Source organism: Myodes glareolus, chromosome 8 (genome assembly GCF_982192425.1).
Source record: "Myodes glareolus chromosome 8, mMyoGla1.1, whole genome shotgun sequence".
Classification (NCBI taxonomy): domain Eukaryota; kingdom Metazoa; phylum Chordata; class Mammalia; order Rodentia; family Cricetidae; genus Myodes; species Myodes glareolus.
In genome coordinates, this window is record NC_142033.1 from 36,666,977 (window position 1) to 36,689,820 (window position 22,844).

Consider the following 22,844-nt stretch of genomic DNA (forward strand, 5'->3'; position numbering starts at 1 on the left):
AGGCATCAATACTCATGGGTTTTTCTTTTATACATGTACTATGAGGCATGACTTTGTACTGTAGTTTTGACTCAAATACAAACATCACAGTATTCATTATAACCCTCAATTCCTTCTTTTTATAGCCTACATTTCCAACAACAATAACCTGATTTTCATGTCACTACAATATAGTCTCATGTTTGGCAAATCCTTATGAAGTCATATAATTTTAGAACTTAATTTATTTCTATGCACAATATATATATATTTGAAAGCAAATTTCCTAATGAATGAACAAGTCATACACAATTATATGCTTTTATTTTTAAATACAAGAGTATTTTAATAAATTCCTGGGTTTGGTATAAATTCTAAATCTAGTTGTAACAGGAGGGTCCGTTTGTTTGTCCTGGCCACCTGGCTAGCTTAACCCCGAATAACCACACAGAAATTGTATTAATTAAAACACTGCTTGGCCCATTAGCTCTAGCTTCTGATTGGATAAGGCATACATCTTAATTTAATCCATTTTTATTAATCTGTGTATCACCACATGGCAGTGGCTTATCGTCAAAGCATGTCTCTCTCTGGCGGTGGATCCATGGCATGAGTCCCTTGATTCTGCTTTCTTTCTCCCAGCCTGCCATTTAGTTTTCTCTGCCTATCTAAGTTCTGTTCTACTTATAAATACTTATAAATGAATAATGACCAGCCAGTTTCTTTATTCATTAACCAATGAAAGCAGCACAGCGACAAAACTCCCACATAATTTAGCTACATTTCAAATTGTTATTTCACTGACTCAGAATCATGTGTTATTTTATTACTTGAGATTTTCTTATTTGTAATTATATTTTAAGTATCTGATTCTAATTTTTATTCTCTAGTATATTGTTTTTATACATCAACAGAGCATTAACCATGGATAATAAGCATGATATGGAGATTAAACCATTTGCATTAATATATTTTAAGGCAAATATCATCATAATTTTATGATGTCTTTAATTTTCTGAGTTTTCTGGGTAACTCTTGCATTTATGCCTGAAAGTATCAACTTTACAACCAATATATTTGTCCTAAAATCCGTGATAATTTTATTGTAGTTGTACTGCATTTGTAAATTTTCTTTGAGAGAACTGACATCTTTTTAGACTGGCATTGGCTAAAATAAGATGTAGATTGACTCTCCATTTCTCCATATTTACCTTATGAACTCCAGGAATAATTGAAGTACTTTCCACGTGGTTTATTTTTACATGTGCTCCACTTAATCGTAGTAGCCTTAGTGTTTCAAGCATTTTTTTTCCTTTTCCACTGTAGCAAGAATTATTTTTTTCTCAAAGTTTAATAAAATACAAAAGTCTCCATTTCCGCTCCTCCTCCCAACCCCCTCCCACTCCCCCCATTCCTTCCTCTCCTCCCTCTCCATCCCCAAGAGCAGTCAGGGTCTCCCACCCTGTGGGTAGTTCAAGCTCCTCCCCCCTCCCTCCAGGTCCAGGAAGGTGAGCATCCAAACAGATTGGATCCCAGAAATCCAGTATATGCAGAGGAAATAAGTCCCAGTGTCATTGTCAATGGCTTTTCAGAAAGACTCTGGGCCAGCCACATTCAGAGAATCTGGCCTCATTCAGAGAATCTGGTTGGATCACGTGCTCGTTCAGTCCCAGTCAACTGGCCTTGGTGAACTCTCATTAGATCAGTCCCCTTGTATCAGTGGGTAATCGCACCTCTCGCGGTCCTGATTTCCTTTTTCATGTTCTTCCTCCTTCTACTCCTCATTTGGACCTTGGGGGACTCCGTCCGGTGCTCCAATGTGGGTCTCCATCTGTATCGCCATCCATCGTCAGATGAAGGTTCCCTCTGATCTTGCCTTCCTTGCTCACGTTCTCTTTCCTTCTGTTTCTCGTTTGGACCTAGGGAGTTAAGTCCAGTGTTCCAATGTGGGTCTCCGTCTCCATCTCCATCCATTGCCAGCTGAAGGATCTATGGTGATAAGCAAAATATTCATCAGTATGGTTATGGGCCTAGGCCGTTTCAGGCACCCTCTCCTCTGTCCAGAGAACAATCTGGGGATCTCTCCTTGGACCTGGGATCCCATTTATAATCAAGTCTCTTGTAAACCCTAAACTGACTCCCTTAGTTGAGATATATTCTTCCCTGATCCCATATCTATCCTTCCTCCCCCCCCTCCCAGTTCCCCCGAGCATTCCCCATTCCTCCCCTGCTCCCTTCTCTCTAACCCTCTCCCCTTCCAACAACCCTCCTATCCCCCCATGCACCCGAGGTTACCTGTAACTCTTGTCTATTTCCAATCTCCAGGAGGAAAACTACCTGAATTTTCTTCAGGTTCACCCTCCTATCCAGCTTCTGGAGGATCACGAATAATGGGCTCAAAGACCTTTAATTATGGCTAGAATTCATTTATGAGTGAATACATACCATATTCCTCTTTTTGGGTCTGGCTTACCTGACTCAGTAAAGCGTTTTCTTTTCTTTTTTTTTTATTTTTTTTTAATTTTTTTAATTTTTTTTATTTTTTTTATTTAATTTTTACTGGGAACCCCTCCAGAATCAAGTCTCTTGCAAACCCTAAAATGGCTCCCTTAGCTGAGATATAAACCTCCCTGCTCCCCCAAACATCCTTCCTCCCTCCCCCCTCCCATTCTTCCAAGCCTTCCCCATTCCTCCCCCTCTCCCCTCTCCTTGACCATCTTCCCTTACTTCCACCCCCCACCCCCATTATTGATTTATAAAATCATCTTTTCATTACATACTCTACCATAACATGACTTTTGCTTTACACATTATTTTCATAATATCTAAGCCTATAAAGGTAACTACCCTCTGCTTGTTCAGTTGATATGTAGTCTCAATAATATTCACTAGTATTTTATTTTACCTGTTCTGTTACCTCACAGAAAACATTATTTTCAAATTAGCTTTCATTTCATTGTAATATTTTAGGGTTTTCTGCATTATTTAAGTTTAAATATTTACCATTTATTAATCCTTTCCATTATTTTTGAAATTTTTTGGAGTCATTGCTTTTGTAAGTAGACTTTCCATACGTTGTTTATGAGTGGAAAGCGTTTTCTGTTGACTTGGTCTTTAAGTGTAGAACATACAGATGCAAAAGCTGGAGTTCACCCTTTCTCTGCTGACTTTCTTCTTGGTCAGGTATTTCATCTCTGGCACCCTTGGCTTCTTTCTTTTGAAAAGTGTTAAAAATTAAATGCTTTATTGCATTTTATCTTAAGTTTTTCTTTCTGGAGATTCCTGAAATTAACAAAAATTAATTTTAAAAGAATAGCATTACTATCAAATGCCCAGTTTGGTTAACCTCTCTCCCAAACACTTAATAATTTCTTTCTTTAAAGACTAATGAATTATTCTTAAAATGCCAGGAAGAACTTTTTTTATTTCATACTGCTCCATTATTATTTCTAATCTGATATATTGATTTCTTTATCAATATTATTATAGATAAGTTAATAACAATTACTTGCCATGTATTTATATTGTATTTAACTCTTTTTAGTGACTACAGTCTATTACTAATTTTTTCCTGTATTCACCATTGGTCATGTGTGATTCCATTTTTGTGTCTGTTTCACACAGTTCTCCAGCCATCTTCCGTTTCTTGACTTAAAGGACAGTAACTGCACCCCAGGGTTACTACCTGAATTTCTGATTCAGAGTGGTTATCATATTCCAAAGCTTGTTAAATACAAGCAGCTACTCTGAGTATGTTTCTCTGAAATTTCTACTGCTTATTGTATGTAAGCATTTTTCCATAGTTTGATTAGAGTGATTCTTAAATCTTTTTTTGCAGTATTTCTTTTGTCTAATTATTTTGTGCTTTGTAGATATTTTCCATAGCTTTATAGTTTCAATCCATTGATGTTCTTATATGGTCACTTATAAAAGTTTAATGGACTTAGTGGGTGTGATGGTGGTGTTTCTTTTGTGTTGGAAGAGGATTGAATGGCATTTAAATTATTGGATTCTGTTTCTTATAGAAATACATAATTCTCATTTTGTTCTTTTTCCATCTATTTTTTAAAGCATGTTTCTATTTTCATTTTTAATACTGGGCTTTGTCCAGAAACACCTTGTTTTGAAGAGTGTTCTTTTATAACACAGTTAGTCTTAGATTTCTTTCCTCTTACTATTTGTTCTAGCCTCAGAGCACAGTTTTAAGTACCTTCATATGGATGGTACACAGGTTCCCTTTAATGGGATTTTCACATCAGTCTTAAGCTTGTTACTGATTCCCATCTCTCACAAACTTGGTTTCACTCTGTGGGCAGAAACAAAGTCTACACAGAGTGAGACTGTGCTTGAGGTATTTCTAACAGAATTTGTCCTCATTCCTTGTCTCACTTCTTTCTTCTTTATCTCTCTTTCTGTCTTTTCCCGGAAACATGTTTTGAAATTTGAACATAGACCCTATCTGTGTTCTCTGTACTATTTGTTGCTTTTTGCTAGTCTACTGTTTTGCTGAAAATGATGAAACCTAAGACAGATTATATACATTTATTTAATCAATGCTTTGGCCACATTGAGATTATTCCTCTTTTCTTCCTAGAAACATGGGAAATTAATGATTATTGATTAATCTTAATAAATTATCAGTGTTTTAGAAGTTTTTTATCATTGGATATTTTTTCTACTGAGCAGTAGTTCTTTAATTTTCTAGTCTTAAGATATGTGTTCAGAGCCAGCTTTCTTGGAAGCACAGAAAGTAACTGAAGTTTTTCTGAATTATCATAATTATTTCACACAACTGTTCATATTTGGTTTGTAGTATCATATATACAACTTTGGGATGTCAGATGCTTGGAGAAGTTTCACGCAGAATGCCGAATCCCATTCCATGCCCTTTCCCTTATTACAGAGAAATCCTAGCTGTCTCAACAGCTCTCACTCCTATTTTCTCTTCACATTAGTAAGGTAGTACAAGATGTGATATGAACCTAAAGCTTTCTTTGTTGAAAGAGGATAAATCACTAATTCAAAGTCTTTAATAATACATGGATTCTTCAATAATTCCTAACAGTGATCACTAACTTGACTGTGCTTTCATTTTATAACATTTGTTTCCCTTGATTTTTTTTATCTCTGCATTATTTTGTGAAGTTACATCCAAAGTATATTGAGATTTTCATATACAAGTATATGAGGTTATCAACATATATTTGTATTTAGTTTAATTTCATGCATGCACTGTACAACAATCAGAATTATAATAGTAATACTAATATATTGATATTGATTACTGAGACTGTTTTTCCAATTATTTCAGTCATATGTTTATAGGTTAAGGCTCTGGGGAAATAGCAACTATGGCTTTTGACTTTTTTGTGACTCTAACTGATTTGTATTAAATAAATACTAAAATATATTATCACAGTAAGTTAGCAAAAACCTATTAAATAAGCCTGACGTGCACATCTCTATCTAATATATATTATATATGTATTAATACATATATATATATGTGTGTGTGTGTGTAGATAGATAGACAGACAGAGAGAGAGAGAGAGAGAGAGAGAGAGAGAGAGATAAAATAGTTCCTTGGAGAGGTATTTTACAAATATTTAATTCCTTCAGTAAACTTTAAGCAAAGATTCATAAACCTTTAAGGATAGCATAGTAACTAAAATTTGCATTTTGGGAAATTTGAGAATGTGATAACAATCATTGCCTAAGAGTGATTAGACACAGTTCTTTTCATGAAAGTAATTTGGCTTCGCACCATTGGTAAACAATAATTTAATCTTTCACCAAATTATTTTTAAATAAAATATAATTTATAAGCTTATTTTTACCTAAAATGTCTCATTCAACTCTATGGTCTCATTGTCTTAAAGACTATTTTGATAAGAAAAGTCTGTAAAACTTTCTTCCAAGTATTATTATTTGATTTAAATAAACTGCCTTAACAAACGAAAATGCACAAAAAGATACATACAGGTTGCAGCAGGACTATTTTAATGCAAACTATATATTCAAAACATTTATTTTAAAAAGATATGTACTTTACTGAAACAATCTGAGAGAGACTGAACAATAGAGTTTATGAATACAAGATTAGAGTTTGCTGTAGAGATACTACCTAGCTAATACACCTTTTAAGTATAATTTGTGCTCTACTTTCCGTCTGGTGTATGATTAAGTTGTCCTGAATGGCTGTTCTTTCTGTATATTCACTCCTTCTGTGATGTCTTTTACAGTCTTGGTGTATGTTTATAGAAGAATATTTAGTCCCAATGTGAACTGAACAAGGCATTCCAAAGTCGATGGTAAAAGGCCCACAAGGCCTCAATCCTATACATTGCACTGTAGGAAACTGAGGGAAGGCTAGAGAGTGAGAGGTAGTCTTTCACATCCCTGAAAACGCACACACAGGAAAGGTCTACTGGGAACAGATCATATTTTGGAATACATATGTATATACACATGCATGCATGCATGTGATAACAATTAGTGACAAAAGAAGTCATGAGTTTGAAGAAGAGTGCTGGTTATCAGAGAGGTTGGAGGGAGGCAAGGAAAGGAAGAAATGCTGTAAATATATTATAATCTCCCCAATAAAATTAGAAATTTAATTAAATTTTTAGCAGCCCAGAAAAGAATATTTAAAACCACAGCTAAGAAAAAACCTTAAAAAACTTATGCAGACTTCTCTAAAATCTTCTCTCTATAAAAAAGGTAGTTTTTATTGTCAGTGCATGGGTTTCCTATTTATTGTGAGACTGTGACATAGAATATATTTGATATCTCTGTGTATTGATGAATTGAACAATATCTCTGCTGACTGTTAAAAATCATTTAATGAGCCCAGATGACATTCCCTCTAAATTGCACTTCTCTGGATTGGGCTGGAATAGTTTTTCCTTTCAAATTTCCTAGAAATGCTGCAGTTACCTGACTCTGGATGAATAACATGATGCCAAGAAAAAGTATTTTCCAACTTTTAAAAACTTTTAATTTTGAGTAATTTTGATTATAAACAATCTTAATAATATAACTTAATCATAGAGGCAATAAGTCACTGTGACAGATTTATGGTTATTTTCGTTAATTCTGTATTTTGAATGTTATAATAATTAAGCTTGCCTTCCAAATTAGCTTGAAATATTTTCTTTACATTTCACATTCATATTTCCTCATCTTCTGTAGGGCTTTAGATTAAAAGATCTGATTAATGCCATCAGGCAATAGTTTCCATATTTAGATTTAGAAAATAGATTCAAAGTTAGGAAATATACATTTTATGACCGTTAATTGAACATTTTTGTCAGCACTATAAAGCAAGGAGGATAAAGAGAAAATTGCCCATTTTCTATAAACAAACATAGAGACTATTTTCTTATTAATAATTGTGTCCTGCCCAGTTCCCACAATCATAAAGTCCCAAAGAAATCACACAGGGGGTCTACATTAACTATAAACTTATTGGCTCCTTAGCTCAGGCTTTTTATTTACTCTTATAACTTATATTAGCCAATTATTCTTATCTGTGTTAGCCAAATGGCTCAATTCCTTTTTCAGCAAGGCAGTCACATCTTGTGTCTTCTGTGACTGGGCCAGGGCTGTAGAGGAATGGGCTTCCTTCTTCCCAGAATTCTCCTGTTCTCTTTTACCTCTACTTCCTGTCTGGTTGTCCTGCCTATACTTCCAACCTGGCTACTGGCAAATCAATGTTTATTTAAAATATAATTGACAGAATGCAGACCATGGTCCCACACTACTTCCCCCTCTTTAAAAAACAAACAAACAAACAAACAAGCAATCCAAAAAAACCCCAAAACAACAATAAAACCAAGAACATCCATCATAGTACTTTATCACAAACCCTGTTCAAATGATCTGTCTCCCACAAGAGCCAGAGGTCATGCTAGCAGCATTGCTCAGAAAGCTGACATTTGAAAACTGCACTGACTTTCTTCCTGCTGTGACTGCAGAATCAGGAAAATCTCTTTTAAAGGAGCTATGGCAGGCCATCAGCAAACAGCAAAAAGTCATGTTGAACTCTCTATATTTTTTCTTCTAGAATTCCTTTTTCAAGTCCTCTCAGGTTTTATGTGGATTTAGTTGACCATGTTAGAGGCGCCAATTGTTGGAGGAGGGAAGGTGGCCCTTGTTTGTCCCTGTTGCCCGGCTAGCTTACACCCAAAATAACTACACAAAAAACCTGTATTAATTAAAACACTGCTTGACCTTTAGCTCTAACTTCTTATTGACTAACTCTTACATATTAGTTTAACCCAAATCCATTAATCTGTTTATCGCCACGTGGCAGTGGCTTACCAGAGATTCTAACTGGCGTCCATCTCCAGCAGAGGATCCATGACTTCTCTGACTCTGTCCTTCCTCCCAGCATTCAGTTCTGTTTTCTCCACCTAAGTTCTGCCCTATCAACTGCCTAGGACAAGGCAGCTTCTATATTCATTAACCAATGAAAGCAACACACAAGCTGAAGGAACTCCTATACCACGTAATATTTTTTTTTATCTTGGTATCATTTTCTTATTTTTCAAGGTCTTTATTATTATTATTACTATTATTAAAAATTCACCTCCTCCCCGCCTCCCATTTCCCTCCCCCTCCCTCCATTCCTCCTTCCCCTCTCTCTTCAGTCCAAAGAGCAGTCAGGGTTCCCTACCCTGTGGGAAGTCCAAGCCCCCACCACCCCATCCAGTTCTAGGAAGGTAAACATCCAAACAGACCAAGTTCTCCCAAAGCCAGTACATGCAGTAAAATCAAAACCCAGTACCATTGTCCTTGGCTTCTCAGTCAGCTCTCATTGTCAGCCATGTTCAGAGAGTCCAGTTTGATCACATGCTCCATCAGTCCCTGTCCAGCTGACCTTGGTGAGTTTCCATTAGATCAGCCCCACCATCACAGTGGTTAGGCGCACCCCTCGTGGTCCTGACTTCCTTGCTCATGCTCTCTCTCCTTCTGCTCCTCATAAGGACCTTGGGAGCTAAAATATATTGTACATATCGTTTTTAATTATTTTCCTTATACAACAAACTATTGGTTTACATATTAATATAACACTAATATAAGAATTGGAATATCACTATCAACAGCAATTATTTTATCTTGAACTAATGTTACTTCCCTTGTTGGATCCACAGTGGCCTTGATTTATTATGTTGGTCAGTAGTTCTACTAGTAACAGAATGCCATGTAGCACCAGAATTAATATTTGCCTAACAAACACAGCTTCATTTTATAATAGGCTTGAAAATATTGATATTATAGAGTCAGGATAATGTTGGATGAGGGCACTCATTTTGTTCCAAGCTGCTAGGGTAGCTTAGACCCGAAATAATCACACAGAAACTGTATTAATTAAGACCCTGCTTGGCCCATTAACTCTAGCTTCTTATTGGCTAACTCTTATATCTTAATTTAACCCATTTCTGTTCATCTGTATGTGACCACGAGGTCATGGCCTACCAGCAAATTTTCAACATGTCTATTTCAGCAGATCCATGGTATCTCCCTGACTCTGTCTTTCTTCCTCCCAGCAATCAGCTTAGCTTTCCCAGCCTACCTAAATTCTACCTTGCTATAGGTCCAAAGAAATTTCTTTATTCATTAATGGTAATCACAACACACAGAGAGGAATCCCAAATTATGGTAATGCTTAACATATGGAAGTCCTACATTTTACTATGATAAACATGTCTTGCAAAATAAATACCCTAACGAGTTCTTTGTTTCTACTGTAGGCAGGATCCAGTGCTAAGTGTTGTTCATTAAATGTAGAAATCAAATATTTGTTGATTTATGGGTATAAATGAAAAAAATAGGATTATGAAAGATTTGTGTGTTTAGATCAGTTGTAATTGCTTAGAAATGGCAATAAATACACTTACAAATTCAAATAAGGAACATGTTATATTGTTGTTAATTGGCTTCATAAAAATTATCCTTTAAATCTTGGCTGTAATTTGCTTAATTATCTATTTATTGCCTCCAGTAAATAGTTCACAGAAATAAATGACAATTAAAGGCACTCATCTCAGAAGTCATCACTCTCATATAAATTTCCTCTTAATCATGTAACCTATTTTTATTTAAGACAACCACCTGAGGCTAGAAAGTTAATTTACCCTTCTTGTGTTTTGTCAGTCTGAAAGTGCAACTTTCTTTTAAACTAATTCAAAATGACTTATTTATATTTCCAGTTAGTAAATCTGTGTACTGTTTAATAATTTTTTGTCTGAGGAAACACATAAACAAATATATGTAGAGAATGAATGGTTCTCCAAGTGCTGATGCTAATCATTGCAGGATATTCAAAAAATAAACATCATGGTTTGCGAGCACTGTTTTTCCACTGAATTTTACCAAATCCCAGTGAATATTTTGTAGCTTGAGAGCTTTGCCACATAGATGAATAAAATTGGAAAAATATTGAGATGGACAGATTTGATTCTCTGTAGCAACAAAGGCAACCAGTGAAGAATCACACAGTCCTTGAATATGTGTTAGGAATATCAGGTCAGAAAGGGAACGTGTCCATAGCTTACAGTGGTAGAAAAGTGAACTGAACAAACATGGCTCACACCATGCTGTGATTGCACACAAACATCTAACCTCAAGGAGATACTTCTTTATCAAGTTCTCTGGAAGACATGAAGGATCTTCTTGCAATTCTTGTTCAGTTGGGTCTACTTTGTGAATACTTTGTTTCTCAACTAGAAGCTATTGAAATAAAAACTAAATTATCCTCTACATGTTATATTATGGATTTTATGAGTAGTTTTTTAACATACTATGTCAAGCTATTGTTCATGACAGAAAAGAAGATTTCAATTATTCTGGTAAATGTAACATGAGGGCCGGCTTGTTGGGGTATCTGTTCCTGCCCGGTACCCTACAGCCAGCATACCCCAAGGAAAATCACACACAGGACTCCATAAGATTATAAACTGATTGGACCATTAGGTCAGGCTTCGTGTTAACTCTTATAACTTATCTTAACCCATTATTCTGATCTATGTTAGCCATATGGCTTGGTACCTTTTTCAGCTGGGCCAGTTACAAGCTGCCTCTTCGGTGGTCTGTGCAGGAGTGGGAGAGGGAGCTTCTGCTTCCAGAATACTCCCAGTCTCTTTGCTCCACCCCTACTTCCTGTCTGGCTTTCCCGCCTATACTGCCTGCCTGGCCAATCAGCATTTTATTAAAATATGATTGACAGAATACAGACAATTCTCCCACACCATTTCCCTCTTTTTTTTAAAACAAAGGAAAATACCCATAGTCCATTTGTTGGGAAAGTGGGCATAGTATTTCAAGCTAATTCCTGCTGGTTGGGGGCACTGATGATCTTATGGGGACCTAAAGAAAATTTAGAGTTATAATCAAGTCCTGACTGGAGTATCCTGTGAGTCTTGATCATCTCAGGCGGCAGTCTTGAATCTGTTCTGGATGTAGAATTCAGACATCTGGGCCATCTGTTCCTGTCGGAGATTTCTCAGGTGGCCTTCCTTGATCATACTGGATTTTTCGTAACTCAGAATGAATCCACAGCCTCTTATTTTCTGTGGAAACAAAAGCACAATCTCTTCTCCAAAGTACCATACCTTTTGACTTCAATTTTGAAGCCAAGGTATTTTCAAAATACCTATCTTGGGTTAGTTCAGCGGCATTTATAAACAAAAGTCTTTTAGCAGCTGTTGTTCCTTCCTCAGCATTCAAACAATTCAAAGAGAGAATAATAGCATACAGTATCAAGATTCTCTGTTTATTTTACATCTTTATGCAGCTTTATTTCAACCTCTATTTCTTTTATTTTTACTTTTAACTTTTGGCTTTTTGAGACAGGTTCTCTGTATATATCTTTGTCCTGAAATAACTCTGTAGACCAGGCTGTCCTTGAACTCACAGAGATCCCACTGTCTTTGCCTCCCCAGTGCTGGGATTAAAGGCATGTGCTACCACACCTTAAACTCATAGAGATCTGTCTCTGCCTCCCAGGCATTGAGATTGAAGGTGTCTGCTCTCACACCTTGAAATCACAGAGGTCAATATACCTCTACCTCCCAAGTGTTGGGATTAAAGGTGTGTACCATCACACCCAACTACTTTCTTTCTTTTTACTTTAAGAACTTTAACTTTTATCCTGCATATATTTTTAACACACTGTAAAATATTTAGAGGTTTTTCTTTGTCTTTGAATCTCTCTTTACTGTATATCTCTCTTTATCTGACCACATGAGTCTTTAAGGAGAGGATTAAAGCCGTGGCTTTGACGGCTAGATCCAGTCTATTTCTTAGCTTTCCAGACTCATGGTAGAGGTACCACTGGAGCCATTTTTACTGCCACAACTCTATGGCATTTCAAGGTCCTTGCTATCCAGCAAGCAAGCTGCAGCATTCTGCTCACAGACCACACTCAGTCAGCCGGCCTGCCTGAAAGAGTCAGAGTTTGTCCTGACAGGACAGCCCAGAAAGTCGGCATTTTAAAAAAGCACAGCTTTTTTCCTGCTACGGCTGAAAACACGAAAAGCATGCGTTCAGCTTTTCATCAACACTATTTAAGTGTTTCGTGGCAGGACCTCTTAAAAGAGCTGCAGGATTTTGCAGCTAAAGCTAAGTCAGGAAGCCTCTCTTAGATGAGAGCACTTGCTTGCCTCTAGCAAGCAGAGCAGACCCAAGAAATTGCTGCTACCAAGAAACCATGCATAATGCTGTTATTTTGTTCTAGAATTACTTCCCAAGCTGTCTCAGGCTTTATGTGGATACAGTTGTCCACACGTTGGCACCATATGTAACATGATGGGGCCGGCTTGTTGGGGTTTCTGTCCTGCCTGGTACCCCACAGCTGGCAAATCCCAAAGAGAAATCACACACAGGACTCCATAAGGTTATAAAGCTGATTGGTGCATTAGGTCAGGCTTCTTGTTAACTCATAACTTATATTACCCCATTATCCTTATCTACATTAGCCACATGGCTCCGTACCTTTCTCAGCTGGGCAAGTTACATGCTGCCTCTTCGGTGGTTTGCGCAGGAGTGGCAGAGGGAGCTTCCTAGAATACTCCCAGTCTCTTTGCTCCACCTCTACTTCCTGTCTGGCTTTCCTGTCTATACTGCCTGCCTGGCCAATCAGCGTTTTATTAAAATATGATTGACAAAATACAGACAATTCTCCCACACCAGGTAAATCTCATTAGAGGGAAGTTTAAAAAGGAGCAAAGAACCACTATCATCATCAGATTTGAGACTGTAGTGGATGAACTTTAATTATAAACTATATCATTTTGTAACCATTTAAAATGCTGGCCATTGAAGTGCATTTTTGATGGGATATGCAAAGATCAGATAGACCATGTGAAAGTACCTGAGAAGCCCTAAAGGCAACATACAAATTAAGGTAGATGAGAACAACAGATATATCTAGGTGGTCATCAGTAAAATTCAACTATCAACAAGAAAAAGGAATATTGTTACCAAAACAGAAAGTATGAATGAATGAATGAGTGAATGAATATTTAACAGGTCCTCATGTAAGTCAGTCCTGGAAGCAGCATCTTACATTGTCTCTTTTGATACCCATTCTATAGGTTTCAATGTATGTCATAACTGACTCTCAGTAGAGACTATTTACCTTCTCAACTCTGTATTCAGGGATTTCACAGTGTACATTTAAATTAGTCATTGAGGAATGACTCACTATTTAATTAGCCATCTTGGAATAATTAACCATCTAGAAATCAGAAAAAGCTAGAAATCAAGGCCTTTTCCTCTACTTTCTGAGAGTAAGGCTGTTAAGCACTCACCACCAAACTCTTTATTAGCTTTAAATAATAATAAATATTATATACAAAATATATTCTAACTCTAAAGGTCTAGAACAAGGGGAAATATGTTAAAAATTTTATTGAATTTAAAGACTCTTATTTAGTTGGGATGTTTTCAGACATCCATAATATCCTCAGATTATACCCATGAAATATTTAGTTAACTCATTAATTTATATCTATATAACTTATTTCAAATGAAAGTGTTTATGATTTTTTAACAGACTTTTCGGTCATAATTCATAATAGATAGATTATGATTGAAATAATAAAATGTGATTCACTACTAAATTTAAGGTTTCTTTAGAACAAATCTTTATAACATAAACCATTCTGTGTTACTTTGCAGTGAGGCCCACAGTAATTGAAACTGATGTTTATGTAAACAGCATTGGACCAGTTGACCCAATAAACATGGTGAGTACAGCCTGTTATAATACAGGATTCCTGAGTGCTTGCCTTCTAGAAAAATGAAGTGTGTGATTTAAGATAGTTTATGGTGAAGCAATTTTTTTTAAAGATTGTAATTACTATTGTACTGGTTAACTTACCAATTCGACACAAGCAAGATCATCTGAGCAGAGAGGACCTTCATTGAGATAAAGGGACTATCAGATTGACCTGTATGCAAGTGTGCAGGGGATTTTCTTAATTAATGATCAATGTGGGGGGACCAAACTCACTTCCCACATGTAGCACTTTGGGCGGTGCTACCTCTTGGCAGGTGTTCCTGGGTTGTACAAGGAGCAGGAGGAGCAAGCTATGGAGAACAAGCCAGTAGTAGGCAGAATTCTTCCATGATCAAGGCTCAAATTTCTTCTACAAAGGTTTTACACTTTTTAAGTTACAGATGCTACATTCCTCAGTGATGGACTGTGACCTGCGAGCCAAATAAACACTTTCTTTATCAAGCTGAATTTGGTTGTGGTCTTTATTACCACAATAGAAAACAAACTAGGAAAACTGTGTCAAGTATTGGCCAGTGGAATCAAAACACTCCTTATGGAAGAATTAGTAGCTTCTTATTGCAATGGATTGCATTTATAATGCATAAATAATTACTATTGGTTCTATCAAAAGTCGATCTCTGATGAAATCTGGAAGAAGAAAAATTAGGAAGCCCAATGGAAAAGGGTTATGAGATTGAAAAGGCATTTAGGGAAAAAACAAATAAAACACATAGTTTATACCAGCAATATTGATTAAAGTTATTAATTAAAAATAAATAAATTTAGAATTAAGAATAAATTAAATAATACTTAACTAAGAAAAAACTTTTTAATGTTATAGGGAAGCTACAATTACCCCATTCTAGGAGCCATACCCTTTGTCTACAGAATGGGGTCAGGAATGTGCTGTAATATAGTCTAGTTTTCCTGGGTTGCTGTAAGCAACCAGATGATTATGCCAGAGAAAACCTCTTCAAAACTATGCAGGGGAGAAGTAAGTTCTTCATGGGCATTGCTTGTAGATACTTTCTCGCTCTACCCTTGCTATGTTCTGTCTGTTTGTGTCTCTTTCAGTATGTTTTTAAAGAATTGCTTTTCTCTTTGAAAATATGTATATGATGTGATGTAAATACAGTATTCATGAGTGAAATGCTTAAAAATCAAAAATTTAAATTGAAGAAAGTGTGTGTGTGTGTCTGTGTATGCACACATGTGTGTATGTGCCAGTTTGACTGTCTTTTGTGTGTCTTTGTGGATATGAGTACTACATATTAAAAGCAATTATGGATATCCAAGCACATGTACACAGAGACTCATTTCCACAATTGTTTTTCACATGTGGTGCTTTCTTGCGATAGAACTTAGAGTCCCAAACAGGCTTGTCAAGTAGTCTACAAATGAACTATGTGCCTAGCTCATTAACCTCTTCATAGCTGGAGAAGTAGCATGATATGGTTAAGTCTGCCTGTTTGTCTTTCTCATAATAGTACTACACCATACTCGGTTTATCTTATTCCTGGTTCAGCAGTGAAGCATGCTGATTGCTTCTCCAGAAGTCCTGTGTTTGATTCCCATCACCCCTATGAAAACTCATAACGATCTATAACTCAAAATCCATGATACCGGACACCTTCTTTTAGGGGAACTGCACACAAATACTTCATGGACATATATGCAGGAAAGACATACATGCATTCAAATAATTATTGAGCTGTTCTTCTGAGTATGGTGGCACTAACTTCCACAGCTGTCTTCATTGATGACCACAATGCCAGCATTTGGACAGTACCATAACTGATCATTTCATAACCATAACGGATATAATAGTCACCTTAAGGCAAGTGAGTATGAACAGGATTTTGTTAAAGAGATTTGAGTTGATAATGGGGGGCCACATTGGACTGACCTAGAAAATGATCTTAATTATGGGCTAACGCTCAGGTGAAAGACAGGGTTACAACTAGGTCTTTGTCAAGAATTATCTTAACCTCTTTCTTTTTAAAAGCTAATTAAATGAAAGTGCTATTGAAACTGACACTAAATATGCTGGGAAAAATGAAAATCACAGTCATAAAAGGTCTAATAAGAAGCCTGTGTGGAAGATAATTTTAACTAAGGAATTTAGGACAAACAAAACTCACATTTCATAAAATGAACAAAATTGTTTTGCTGTGAGTGTAGTCGAGTAATAGGATGTGAGCACAATTCAACAGACAAGAGGGTAGCTTCACATTTTTTTTCAGTAATTGCCCATACAATTGCAGTGAGGCCAAAAATATTCATGTAACTGCTTTTTAGACCAGATATTTTCTTTGTTACAAAAATGTTTTTTTTTTCCTTTGGAAGATTACTACATTAAGGAACACATTATAAGAAGTAAAACTTATTGTCATAATTGAATACAGATTTCTTCCCCTTGTTTCAGGGTTCGATTATGAATTTGTCATATCATATTCCTGTAAAAATGGGATATTTCATATTAACTGCATGAATGGATCAGTCAATTAATAGATAATTTTCTTAATTATTGTTTTGAGAACTTACACTAAAATGAATACAGAATATCTAATGAAGGTTTGAAAAAAACTAAGTACTGTTAAGAAGCATTATTATTTGCTTACATTATAATTAAAATGCTTAAATATAAGTAGAAATTCAGATATACCCAGATCTGAAGGCAACATAATGTCAAATGATATTAATTAAATGAAAAAAAAATTCTGCCTAGTGAATTTTCAGTCTTTGAGAAGTAGGTATGATTTTCCTTTGTTGATCACCCATAGCCCCGTAAATACCTTTTGACCTGTGCATAAAAAACATCAAGGGTTAAAGTTATTCCTGCAGCAAAGTCAACAAAAAGTAGGTATCGAGAAAGCTGAAGAGCTCATGTACAACTATAGGGGACTAAACAGAAGATTAGTTGGTGTAAACAACTTCAACTGACAATTACAAACATGCACTGGATATGAGCTCCTCAGTGGGAACACTGGAAATGAAAGACAGGGAGAAGCGACCTTTACAAACATGTTAGGAGGGAGAAAACACCTCACATTTGCTGAACGTAATCCCTGCTATCCTAGCCATAAGATTGGCCTCTCATGTAGTCAAGAATACAGTTTCTGAAACTGTATAGACCTTCTTGATAGAATTTTTAACTGGCTTTGAGAACTGATAGGTGGGTGAGAACAGGAATCCAGATGTGAAGTTTATAATTCAGAGATCATTTGGAGACTCAGTGGAACTGTACTTCAGAATAACAAACTGACAGATTAGACTACATGGCAAACAGCACAAACAAGCTTGGGTCATTTTACTAAAGAAAGTGAAAATATACTAGTCAATATTGTAAATAATTAACAAGCACAATCATTTTCAAATTAATATCAAAAGCAAAGGAAACCCAGGAAAAAATTTAAACTAATGTACAAGTAGAGCAGCAAAGTCAGAAGCACAGTTCAAAACGGAATGGAGGGAGAGGGTGGCCCTCAGCAATCACAAGGAAGAGAATTTGTTTTGTTTTGTTTATTTTCAAGTGTTTAGTGGAATGGGAAATTGTCAAAACTGTGGTGTGTGTGTGTGTGTGTGTGTGTGTGTGTGTGTGAGAGAGAGAGAGAGAGAGAGAGAGAGAGAGAGAGAGAGAGAGAGGTGGGGAGACTGGGAGTATATGTATGTGCCCATGTCTATGTCTGAATATTTGTGCTGAGAATTTTTAAATGATGTGTTTTATTTTCACTGTATTGTCCTATGAATAAGAAAGGCAGATGCAAAATTACCTCCACTCTTTGTAGACTGACTCTTGTCCCATTGTCTCTCCTTTCTTCTATTCAGTTGCTTTTGCATTTAGGAAGAAAAAGCCTGAGATATAGCTTTTACACATCGAAGAAAATATTTTCTTTGCTTTTACTATATAAACAGGAAATGTCACTGTGCCAAGTACATTAACTTGAAAAATTAGGAGGAGGAAATGTGGCACAAGAATAAGACTGATTTTTTTTCTTCTTCTCAGATTGCATGTGCTGTGGAGGGGAGAAAATGATTTTGGTACTTGGGGGATGATGTACAGCTGTAAGATTTGAAGAAATACACCAGAACTTTTGACTTTTATGTTTGTTCCCTTGGCTTTTATGGTACTTAAAGTCTTACCACCACAGATGAGTTTCCTTACCCATGCATCTGTATTAACTTTTATCACCAATTGCTTATAATCTACTTTTTTTTTACCACAAATCTTATTTTAAAAGAATGTAACATATTTTTAATATAGCACTATCAAAAACAAATTAAAATTGTACATGAGTAGCATCTCCTTCTCCTGGCCTCTTAGATCCTGTGTGCTCATTTGCCATGTTATTAGTGCCCACAATTTAAAATTTCCTTGCCTTAGAATAAAACCTCCTTTGGTGTTGTTTTGTCAACCTTATTTTCTATGTTTCTGAAGCCTTTTGTTTGCATTTATGATGTGTGTATAGAGGTCAACTTTGTGGAAATTGTTGTGTTCTTCCCCCTATGACCTGTATTCTGAAGATCAAACTTGAGTCGCTAGAATGACATGAGAAAGACTTCTACCTGATGATCAATCACATTGGCCCAACACTCATTTTTTTAGACTTTATCATATTTATTGTTGATTGTCTTATAAAAATTTATGCAGTTACTTCTCAGAAATATAAGGCATCTTTCTATGAGAGATGAAAAAATATCAAAAAAGTTGCTCTATTTTGGAAAAAAAGAGACTGATCTTTCAGCAAGTAGATAAATATAAATGTCAAGATATATGTATGAATCCATATTGATTTAAAATGGCGAGCCCAGTGCCACTTGTTATGAAAGAAAATTGATAATGAGTAGCTTTCCTATGTTGTAAAACAGACGTGGAGTTGGGATTCAGTCTAGTAATGCAGTCACCAGTAAACCTGGTAGGCAGGGTGAAAGTTCAAAAAGGAGGGAGAAAGGAAGAAAATAAAGGAGAAAAGAACAAGGAGTGTAATGGTGAAGTTACACATGTGGCATCTATGATCAAAATTTCCAAAACATGGTAGGCCTTTATATTTGTCCTGCAATATAATTTGGGCAAGAAAAATCAGGTGAGCATAAAAAGACGGAGATTGAAAATGTAGAATAATTATTTTGTAAAAAAAATATTATAGGCACTAGAAATAAAATAAGAATGCTTTGTGGAAAATTATACTTAGTCTTCTGTGAAATTAAATATTTAAATGTGCATATGAATACACTTATGTCTTACAAATAGTGTTTTTCACACACAGAAACATGGGTCCTAATGGCTTTTCAGGTTTCATTATTTTTCTGGGAATTTCTCTGAGTATCTCTGAACATCACTTCAGGATTGCTCAATTCTTTCAGAACTGATGATCATTTGGGTAAAACTTATTATACAGTGAAAATACAAACATAAACCTGTAAGTATAAATCTTTAGTTTATTTTTTCCATTTAATAGAGAAATATGAAACAAAGCCAATTGAAACGATGACATGAAAGGACATGAAAACAAGTATGAGCACTCTTGGAAAACAGGATAAATTTCTTCAGACCACCAACAAAGTACCCATTTTCCTTTGTCTGGAAATAGATAGGTGATAAATTTTGTTACACGTTCCAAAGTCACAGGAAACTAAGCCATTCCTATGATGGCATCATGATGGGAATTTCTGAGTTATTTTTCCTTGGTTAAGGTTACCAGCTGTTTGTCCACAATACTACCTCTGACCGCTTCAGAAAGTTTTTTTTTTATGTTAACACCAACAGTTTTGAATAAATCAAGCTAGCTACTATAATGTGGTTGAGTGTCACACAATCACATGAGAACTTAAGAGAACAAATTCAGTTCCTCAAGGACAGTCTTGGCCTCCTGAATCGCTAACTTCCTGTCTGCTCTGCAGATTTTAGACTAATCACACTTCTGATAGCACAGGAGCCCATTCCGTATAAGTGGCCATTTTCACTTTCACCTGCCCTTCTAGCCTATCTGCTCTTTCTCTGGACAAGCTGATCAAATACAAAACCATGACGCAGCTTTGTGCAAACCTGAGTGCTTAGTGTCTGGACATGCATGTTGATGCTGGCCTTGCAGTGGAGTCAGAGTCTCTCTAAGGCCAGGGAAGTACATATCTTTTTTATTATGGGTTTTTATTAGGAGTTCTGTGACCATACTAATTTTTATGTTTTACACTTAAATTACAAGCAAATGGTCATAAATTTGTATCTAATAGTAAATACATGACTAATTATGATATAGAGAATCAACAATGATTTATTAGTACTTTGGGTTCTTTTACCCCAATTTTTGTATTATGTGTATTTATAGCTATTTTTATATCTCAGAAAAATTGAGAATTTTATATTAAGTTGGCAAGAGTGATTACAGATATAAAATGTTCTGTGAATTCAAGGAAAGTACATCTCTGACACACCAAAACAAAACCACTCCTTTGTTATGTGAGGTTTACACTCCTTCACCATCTTAAGAGGTTCTGCGTTTTAGAGTCTTGTGACCCATTTGTTAATCACAGTCCTTGTATTGTTCAAGTTTCTGACTGAATGTACCTTATATCAAGTCTTTCTGAATTTTCCCAGCTGAACACAATCTCTACCAGTTTATTTCATTTTATCTATACCTATCTCAACTTTAATCCAATTTCAAGTTTTTAGTAAGCTCAGATGCATATCTAAGAGGCTTCCACTGTTGTCCTCTTGAAGCACACAAATTGAAAGATTACATTAACTAAACTGTCAAAAATTGCTTGCTGAACAAGTTATCAAATTAATATGCATGATAATTCCAAGCTCCATTCACAGAAATAAACAGGCCCCAGAGCCAAAAGTTTCCCATTTGAATCAAGGATTCATGGGGATTTATTGATTATCTTTCTTGTATTGTCATATGACCTCCATGAACATTTGAGAGAATAAGGTCATCAAAATATTTTACTTATTGTGATATTCTCAAGAAGCTTTTGTTCTTACAATAATTTAGCAAAATATATTTGATATCTGTGAAATGTTTACTAACACTCATATAATATGGGTTCACTGTTCATCTCTCTGCCTGCATTTATCTGAGTATACTGCTGGCCATGGTTTAATTTAGAATTTTATTTTAGTCACGTGATCAGTTAGTTTGAGTAAATATTAATATGAATGTAGACAGACAAGATCAGGATCACTCTAACTACACAATAAAGTTTTGCATCTGTATCAATTGCTTAGGAGGGTTATGACTTTTGTATTTTTTCTATTCCAAAAGCAAATAGAATCCCACCTCCAAGACTGCGTTAACCAGTACTTATAAGTGTGAGATGAGGTACATAGCAGCAATATGCAATTTTGGTTACTGTAGTAATATACATTTATGGGTTTACTGACTATCTTATAAATCAGAGTAGCACACTTTTCACATTTATTTCTTTTGTTGGTTAAATTTCAAGGAGACAGTAAAATTTTCATGTCATGTCAGCCTCAAGTATTAAATGTACTGTTCCTCTCTCAAAATGTTTCTTCTAGAAGGTATTGTACTTGTTCTGAGTCAACAGAAATTCAATTTCAATTTTTTTTCTTATTTTAATGCAGATGATTATAACCTTTAAATAGGAACATGAAGTACAAGAACAGAGTTTGATCATTTTCTGGAAATTACTCTACTATGAATGAGTAAACAAAATTGGATTTTTTGATTACAAATAAAATGGCACAGACTTTAATAACCTTCTTATCTCAGCTAGGCATTTATTAAGGATTAACAGTTTAAAGGGCTTGGGACTATAGCTCCTGCAAGGCTTTGTGAAGGACAGCTTATCAAGAAATGTGCTCTGCATTTCTTTCTTTTGATCATATTAATTGTGAGTAGATCCTTTTACTTTTCTTTAACATTTTATCTTTAGGGAAATCTGACCTGTTAGAAATCATAATCCCTCCAACAGCTGTGTGCACATTAGAATTATGTATTATAAAACACATTTCTGTGCAGAACATATGGCTGTGCAGTTAGAAAGATCTGGATTTGTGGCCCAACTTTGGAATTAATACATTCCTTCAGCTGCTGAATGGTGTTTATGATGTTTGCAAAGTTCTATTACTGGAAATGTAATTCTCAAAGGCTACTTCTGATGATATCATAGGAACTTGAAATTAAGTATGCTTAAGTGTCATGATGCTCTTTATACTAGCCAATGTTCATTTTTCCCAAGACCACAATCCTGTCTCGTTTCTTATGAAATTTCTGCTATATTTCCCCAATTCAAATATATGATTTGACCTCAGCTAAACAGCATTGGTTATATTCTCTTTCCAACCTGTACAGGCCCTTCTTTCTGTTCATATTTATTGTTACAAAACAACTTTCCATCATTGGCAAAGTCAGTGTTGGACTTAAAGGAGCTAATCATTTGAGTAAGTGGAAAGAACATTTAAATAAATCTCACTTATCTCCAACATTTATTAAATGCCATTGGTCCTGACAAGGAAGTGAGAAAAGGTGTTAAAGATAATATATGTCCATGTATTTTCCATAAGATTCAAGGAATCAGTCAGGTCAGTAACATTAGCTTTAGTAAACAAATATAG

General features: G+C 35.6%; 1 protein-coding gene across 1 annotated transcript in view; it reads left to right on the top strand.

The window, feature by feature from the left end:
- Gabrg1 (gamma-aminobutyric acid type A receptor subunit gamma1) overlaps positions 1-22,844 on the top strand; it is a 93,196-nt gene that overhangs the window by 45,263 nt on the left and 25,089 nt on the right. The window contains exon 3 of the mRNA XM_048415233.3: positions 14,164-14,231. Coding sequence (XP_048271190.1) covers positions 14,164-14,231 — 68 coding nt within the window. The remainder of the gene's footprint in view (positions 1-14,163; positions 14,232-22,844) is intronic.